This window comes from Epinephelus fuscoguttatus, linkage group LG1 (assembly GCF_011397635.1).
Source record: "Epinephelus fuscoguttatus linkage group LG1, E.fuscoguttatus.final_Chr_v1".
NCBI lineage: Eukaryota > Metazoa > Chordata > Actinopteri > Perciformes > Serranidae > Epinephelus > Epinephelus fuscoguttatus.
The window spans coordinates 23,255,561-23,263,460 of NC_064752.1; the positions used below are offsets into that span (position 1 = coordinate 23,255,561).

The window sequence follows — 7,900 nt, forward strand, 5'->3', positions numbered from 1 at the left end:
ATTGGTTTAAATAGTTTTAATGTATACAGACGGAAACAATCCTTCATTGCTCAGTGAAGAAGAAACAAAATGGAGAGGAACAGTTCACTTAAGGATGGTAACACATCCAGAGTTCAAGCTTGTCAGAGATGAAAGACCACAAAATCAGTATAATAACACAAATGTACACTTCTCTCTCATCAAACATGGACAGAGATATTGAAGCTCAGATGAACTTCACTGACAAGCTACCAAACATTTTAACAGCAATGACACAACATGATTCAAGAAAAGTGCATCACACTGCATTTGTGCGCCAAACGGTAACAGTGCAAGATCATACGTGATGCCTCCCGTTATGCTCCCTTATCATACATGCACCCTACGTTTTTTTTTTTTTTTTTTTGCCAGACTGTCTGTGTCGTAGAGATTAAAACGTTCATCAAAGCTCCAGTTGTTCCCAAAAACAGTCCAGTTTTCCCTTTGTGTTCCTACCTGAGAGACAGTGGGCTTTTCTCATTTCACGGTTTTCATGTCCTCGATTCCATAGTCAGTGAGTGGAAGGAAAACTTTAGCATGTCCAGAGCATCACTCTTTTTCTTGAGTGAGCTCCATCTTCCTTATATTGAAGGGGAATCGACAGTGATGAGACCTCTGTTGGGTGTTTTCGAAAGGGAAGCCTATACATCTTATTAGCTTTGTCACGAAGGGAGATAACGGAAGATAGCCAACACGCTTGTAATCGTTTTTGCATTCTAATGGGACGGAAATGTCTTGAAACAAAGTTGGTATAGTCAGTTTTTTTCATGGGGGGGGGGGGGGGGGGGGGTATCAGTTTTCAAAAATATCTGTATTCATGTAGACAGGGCCTAAATATGATGGATGGCACAGCCGCATCATCGGCTGTTTGTCATGCTGGTCCCGCCTCTTTTAGATGTCAGGGGTGCTGAAAAGACTTTTGTGCAGGATGCACCTGTGCATCCTCGCTCATAGCTCCTCAGGGAAGCCTCCTCTCTCCTCAGGATGCATCTTAGGAATTGAGTCATTCTTCAAGAAGATCAATTGCTGATTTATAGGCTGGAGGATGGAGGAGTCAGGACACAAGGAGGCACGAAACAGACAAATGAGAAAAGCCCAGTCTGTATCTCGATGAGGCCAGCAGCCCCCAAAAACTGCAGTCAACTAATGGAAGAGATCTGTTAAGCGTTGAGAGCTTTGGCTACATCTGTGAAGACCAGACGACTGGGCCTCTGCGTGGTCCCCTGGGAGGTTGTGAGAGTCTGCGGAGGAGATGGGCAGCAGGACAGATGGGAGATAAAACTGTTAGTGACATTAAGATCACATCGGGACACCAGCGTTGAATAGTTAGAAAAAGTGATGACAGCAGTTGACCCAGTGCAACGTTCTGTTTTGTTCGTTTCAGGAAAAATCAATACAGGTAAACCAACTTTAAGGTCCAGTGTGTAGGATTTAGTAGGATCTAGTGGTGAGGTTGCAAAGCTGAAACTTCTGAGTGCCAAAGAAGACGTGTAGGAGAACTATGGTGGCCGACGCAAAAACATGAATGGCCTTTTCTATAGCCAACCCCATCTCACTTCCAGTTTGTCAAATACAATGCTTGATCAGTGGCCCTCTGCATCAGACCCCGAGGCACCAAGGCACCTTTTAGCAGCAGTATAAAATCCAATGGTTGGCGCCGTTTTTTTTTTTTTTTTTTAACATTGCGGGCAACTACCGTAGTCTAAAGAGCAAGAAAGTCTGCATAAGGTGGGCAGGAGGGGAGGTGGACTTTCACTCAGGAGCCCGCTGTTTGTGTCCTGTGTGAAACCAAAAGTCAGTCAAGTTATATTAATAACAATGTAGTTAGCTAGCATGTGCAACATGGTAGGCTTGTGACATATGTCATGTATGTGTTATGTATGTGACATATGTGATGTGACATGTGACCTACATCATGTGTTATGTATGTGATGTGACATGTGACATACTATATATCACGTGACATTGAATTATGTAAGAATAATATTACATGAGTTGGGAGTGAGAATGTGTTGCTAGAGTCAATGTTTGTCTGTTGTGGGCTACTGTAGCAACAACATGGCAGACCTTGTGGAAGAGGACCTGCTCTGTTTGTAGATGTAAATGGTTCCTTCTAAGGTGATGAAAAAACAAGGATTTTTATTTTCAGGTGATTATAAACTAATGGCAATATAGAGGATATGGATAGTGGAATGGATATTCTGTGTCATCACTGCCAATAAATGCTCCTAAATCCTTCACACTGGACCTTTAATACTTAAAGATTTAGAGTGTGACTGGTTACTGAAACCAGAGAAGATTTGTCAGGATCAGAGGCCACATGTAAAACTACAGAGTATGCAAACTGTTTGGAAGGGTGTGTACTTAATTCACTAATATTTTAGAAATGTCAACCTGTATCCTAAAAAATAGTTGATAATTAATTGCAGTGCTGATGGACACACACTGTTCTGCAATGCAATGCTCATGAGAAATGTGTTTGATATAAATAATCTAAAGGTTCTCTTTCTGGATATTTTAAGGTTTTCAACTGCAGCTCATGTACTTCATCAATGAATGGAGTTTGCTCAGTTATTATGGGATTCAATTGCCCCATGTAAGATGCAATTTAAAGCTATGGAAAAACTAGTGAGTGGGCTGTGGGCTTAGGCTCATGGTATGAATCTATTTCTACTGAAGAAAAAAAATAATGATAATAATAATAATAATAATAATAATAATAATAATGATAAACAATAAATAAAACTACACTTATTTATCATTTTTCTTAATCAGAAGTTCTCCACACATCACTCTGACTGTACTCTACCACTGGAAGTCTTCACTGTGTGATGGTGTGTGCATACTTTTTGTGTGCATGTGGCCCCGGGAATATTTGATGATTAAAGTATTAAGTTGAGGGAGCACAAAGGAAAGGATGAAAGATATTATGGATGATGGTTTTAAGTTCAAACTGAGTGTGTTGGTATGTGTCCTCTGTTAGCATATACTGTAATATAGATTAGTAAATATGAAATGACAAATACTACACAACATCTAACCAACTAGTTTTTGTTTGAGATACTGAAATAATGATAGAATGAGGATTGTGGGGAAAAAGAGGTTTAGAGAGACAACACTCAGGTGATACTTTACCATGTTTGCCTTTTACCATTATGCCATTGTCAAAACTTAAAAGAAATTAAAGAAAATAAAGATAAATTATGACCAAAAACAAACAAAAAATGGACAGTTACAGATTTACAGATATGAATGGAACAAAAAACCCTGATGATCAGTTAAAGCACAGATGTCCTGTGATACTTTACTCCACTTCATCAAAATAACAACATCTTCAAAATATATAGATAGACCTAATTAAAGCTACAGCTAACACAAGCCACATGAGCTGCTTCAATGCACCACACTGGGGCATTTTGCTTGTGTTTGATTATTGGTGATGGGAAACATTGGCCCTGTTTACACCTCATATTAATGTGCGTTCAGGGTGACCGGACCACAAGTGGACAGCTCTAAGCACACCAAATTCGTCCCCATAGCATTTTGAAATCTGATCGCTCAGACCACCCTCACAGCGGGCAAAGCAAATCAATATGCAGCGAGCAGCCCTACAATTAAATAAGTTTAAAAATAGTAAAGGCTGTACGTGTGTGTATAGCACGATAAATCTCCTACTAGTAAAAACAACAAAGATGCGTTTGGTCTTTGCAAATAGAAATGACTGACTTGTTTATTTCAGGGTATCTACAGGTATCAGACCGTTAAATTTAATGCTTTTGAAGACCTGTTCAAGACAACTTTTTACCATATTTTGGACAGAGTTTTACTGATTTAAGCATCACAGGTAAATATGGCAGGCAAGTAGTATATATGTGGTCTTGTGCAGAGGTAAGTGTTATGTAGAAATATGGTTATTAGAGTGAGTTAAGTCAATCTACAATTTGCCAACAGCTAAGTGCAAGTGTGAAGTAAAATGACAGTATTATAGTTTTTTTTAAGGATTTGTAACATTAGAAATCTGGATTTTTACATAGAAAGGCTTTGCTCATTTTCACAAAAAGAAATTAAAAGAGGAATAAACGAAATTAGATCAAATGTTTATAATAGTTAATAAATTCAAAATTAACACTATTTAATGACTTTTAAGGCCTTATTGTTAACACTGAATTTAAGACTTTTTAAGGACATGAAGACACCCTAAGATGCATGTGGACACGCATTCTAATGCCAGAACAGACTGACTTAGAGCTGTCCACTAGTGATCAGATCACCTGAGACACGTTAACCTCAGGTGTAAACGGGCTCACTGTCTGAGCCACTGCTAATTAATTAATGTCTATCTAGGAATATAAAAGATGGTGGTCATGGCTTTTGTGTTCATCAAACCGTGCACCACTTGTGGTCTGAATGGGAGCACTCTCGTTCTATAAAAGAAAGTTGCCAGAGACACACAGTGGATTCCTGTGAGGACCTTACTTTGGCATTGGGACCTGTGAGGCTGCCTTCCCGGCCGTGATCCAGTAGTTCCTGTTCCAGCAGGTCATCTTGTTCTTCAGCCGGGTCAAAGTTGTACATGGGCATAAGCTGGTGCCTCAGCTTCTCCAACCTGTGTGACAAGAGTTAAGAGTTGAAACCTGTCAGCATTTAAGGAAGAGGAAATTATGCCTTGTTGCAACAGTAGCGGCAAACAGCTATTTGCTATGTAAAGATAAAGTGGAGTAATGGCGTCCTGACTAGAGAACAAAGTCATTGTGTGTGTTTTAAAGGTATATGTCCACAAGATCCATCATTTCCACACTTCTGTTCATTGTCTATGTAAGCAGCGGTGCAATGCATTCTGGTAGCGCCATACTGCATTAAAGGGACGAGGCATGAAGTTGAGGTCTTGTGCAAATCATGTCCAGAGGGACTTGCCTCTGGAAACTACCAGAAAACTGTGAAACTAACTGCTGCCGATCTAAAATGTAGAAGATTCAGTAACTGCGTGGCTTATTTTTCACCTCATATGTTGTCAAGCACATTTCGGTGATTATTTTCATATTATAAAAGAAACTTTCCAAACAAGCCACCACGTTGGTCCAGTTTAATATCTGGAAGCAGACAGTCCATGAGTAAAAGCTAAAATGCCAAAAATGCCCCTGTAACCTTATTACATAATTCACGTTTTTTCTCTATTGATGTGGTCGAGGGTCCGGCTGACGTGCATGCTAGTGCATGTGAGTCTCTATTTGAGTATCCCACTGGCTAGCAAATGTCCACTCCTCTGCACTGTGCTCATATGCAGTCACTGCTGGTAGCACCATCTTGGCACCGTCGTCGTGGAAGCATTGCACCCACTCCCCAGCTCCCTCTGGTTAAGTAGGTCTTTCAGTACAGTTGGTGTTGTTTAGACCTGTTCATGGTGTTAGCACCATTAGCTGCTAGCTGCAAGCTCAGCCACATCCTTGTTGAGAACAAACAACCTGAATCAGATTGCATACAGCTCCAATTTCACCTTTAGAGAGTTAAAAATGGGTGACAGTTTGCCTACAAACCTTACACTTGATGGTCTCTACACAATGTGTGCGTACCCTGTTGTCTCAAGTTCCCACTAACTCCAGTGCAAACAACACTCCTGTGATGGAGCACTTATTTTGTGTTAGTTTGTGTAGAAATATATATAATGTGGACACACTATCAACTAAAATAATAAGGATTTTAAACTACGTTTTGACACAGGGCCCCTCTACAAGACAGCCAGAAACCAGATCAGCGGGAAAAATCTTTAACTTACCGCTTCCGTTTCCGAATATACAGCATCTAGAATATAGAAAGACAGACATATTGAGAAAGATACACAAGCAGTTTAACTGGTGGAGGTAATCTGTCCAAACTAAATGGAGTGTCTGTTACGTCCAAGGTCTGTTAGAACAAATATACAAATTAAACATGAATCTAATAGGTCAAGACATTACAATTCATTCAGAGGGAATTCATTTCTAGTGAATCAAGCGCTAATTTAGAGACAGTATTTAAATGATATCTTACAATGGCCACTGCCAAGCCAATGACAGTGATGATGCCAAAGGGCACGAGCACCATTCCCATCCCCGAGCCCTCGATCACCGCCTCCGGAAACGTTGTGGCATTGAAGCTGGTCTCGTTTGTTGTTATAGTAACAGTCATTAATGTCGTCCGGGAGGTGACATTGTCTCTGACGTTCTTGCTCGTGGAGAGGAAAGGGATTGCGGTGGCTGTGGCAGTTGTGGAGAGAAAACTTGTAGGTGTCTGAGCTGCAGTTACAGCCATGGTCAAGTGTTGCAGTTTCAACTGAAGGATGTATTTTCGGTCTGTGTGTGGATGCTGCCGCGTCGCTCTCAGCCTCTAGTGCGTGTCATGGTCGACACAGGTGTCTTCCATCTGGTGTGTGGTCTGCGGGGGCACTGGTGATGCTTCGGCCATGTGATCAGGGAAATAAAACCTAAAACTGAAAGGCAGAACAGCATGTGATTAATAAAGGGGGTTTTATTTTTAGCCTAAGAAATGCTTTGTAGGTCGTATGAATTTAACTCCAGCCAATATGCTAAAATATATCATTAAAATTGCTTCTCTGCACTCAATGTTTACCTAAATCTTTGTATTAACATTTCCGTTTTGGCAGGCTTCACCCTTGTTTTCAGTCAAGCCGTGGCTGATTGTGCCAGCAGGGTTGTGGTAGGTGTTTTTGGGCAGGATGTGGGTAGCAAAGGCACAGGAGGAAAGTGGCATAACAAACTTGATAAAATACCGAGGAATACTAACCACTCAAACTGTAACGTGCAGGGTGAGGAAATGTGCTGGCAGCGTGTTCAAAACGTAAAAGTCAAACTTAACACCCACACATGCCACCACACACACAGCTTCCACAAATATCCACTGCATCCAAAACCCGGTGCATGTACCTCCCACCCACACACTCACACTCAGTGTACACATCCCATGAGAGAGATAAAAGCAATTTACATATGTGAGGAGTTTTCAAACATCTCCTCTTGAAGCAGTGTTACATGGTGACACAGGAGGGCAAAGCAGACACATGATCCATTCCTCCCTCCTGAGTGCATCCTGTCTGCTTGTGCCCTTAATGAGGAACATGTGCAGCTGAAGCAACAACCAATGAAACGCCAAGGCTGGATTCAGTCATTGCTGTTGTCCCTGCACTGCAACAGGACAGACATCTTTGTTTGAATCATGTTATGGCCTTATTAACGTGTTACTGACATGTTATTTTTAGTCAGGATGCTGCCCTGCACCAACAGCTGATCTACTAATCCGGCCAACGTGACCAGGTCCTCCTCCATGTGTCCTCGCAGATTAGAGAGACATGCATACGTACCTTAACATACAACATGCATGACTTGAGAGGTGATCTGCAGCAGGCCGGGGTTAGCTAGAGAGGGGAAAATTTCATTGGAAGAGGCAGCATTTCCTCCAGCGGCTGCCCCTCCTCCTTCTCCTTCTCCTCCTCCTCTTCTGCTGCTTCCCCCTTTAGCAATGCAGGTATTGCACAGGCTGTTTACATTGACTAAACAGCCATCTTCTGCAAAGATGGACTCCACACACCAGTGTAACCCTATCCCGGCAGCCTCCACGAGATCCCCTTCCCGTTCTCCGGTTGCCTCCACGGATCTGCTCTTCTTGTGTTTCACACAACAGAGGCTGCTCCAGGGATGCTGCAAACAGAGAGGAGTGCGGCGAGCTCCCTCCCCGCCGCCCTGCAATTGGTCTAATGGCTTCAAGATGATAGATGCGGTTGGCTCCCTCGGCTGTCCATTTGGCTTTGCAGGGATGAGAATGGGATTTAATGGCTCTGCTGCACACCAGATGCTGTCAGACCCATGTGAATGACTGCATCCGGGTGGCA

At 42.0% G+C, this 7,900-nt stretch overlaps 1 protein-coding gene across 1 annotated transcript; it reads right to left on the reverse strand.

The window, feature by feature from the left end:
- Positions 1-12: 12 nt before the first annotated feature.
- Positions 13-7,878, reverse strand: si:ch211-161c3.5 (uncharacterized protein C3orf18). Its single transcript, XM_049580760.1, has 5 exons — positions 7,373-7,878; positions 6,046-6,484; positions 5,792-5,817; positions 4,495-4,624; positions 13-1,259 (listed from the first exon to the last, which is right to left on the reverse strand). Exons 2-5 carry the CDS (start codon positions 6,304-6,306, stop codon positions 1,179-1,181), a joined length of 498 nt encoding a protein of 165 aa, XP_049436717.1. The 5' UTR covers positions 6,307-6,484; positions 7,373-7,878; the 3' UTR covers positions 13-1,178.
- Positions 7,879-7,900: the final 22 nt, after the last annotated feature.

Excerpts from the sequence above, each read along its gene's own strand:
- si:ch211-161c3.5 (XM_049580760.1), bottom strand. The coding sequence starts at position 6,306 with ATGGCTGTAACTGCAGCTCAGACACCTACAAGTTTTCTCTCCACAACT. Across the intron at positions 4,625-5,791 it reads TATATTCGGAAACGGAAGCG|GTTGGAGAAGCTGAGGCACC; the intron begins GTAAGTTAAAGA and ends CTTGTCACACAG. Across the intron at positions 1,260-4,494 it reads TCACAGGTCCCAATGCCAAA|ACTCTCACAACCTCCCAGGG; the intron begins GTAAGGTCCTCA and ends TCTCCTCCGCAG.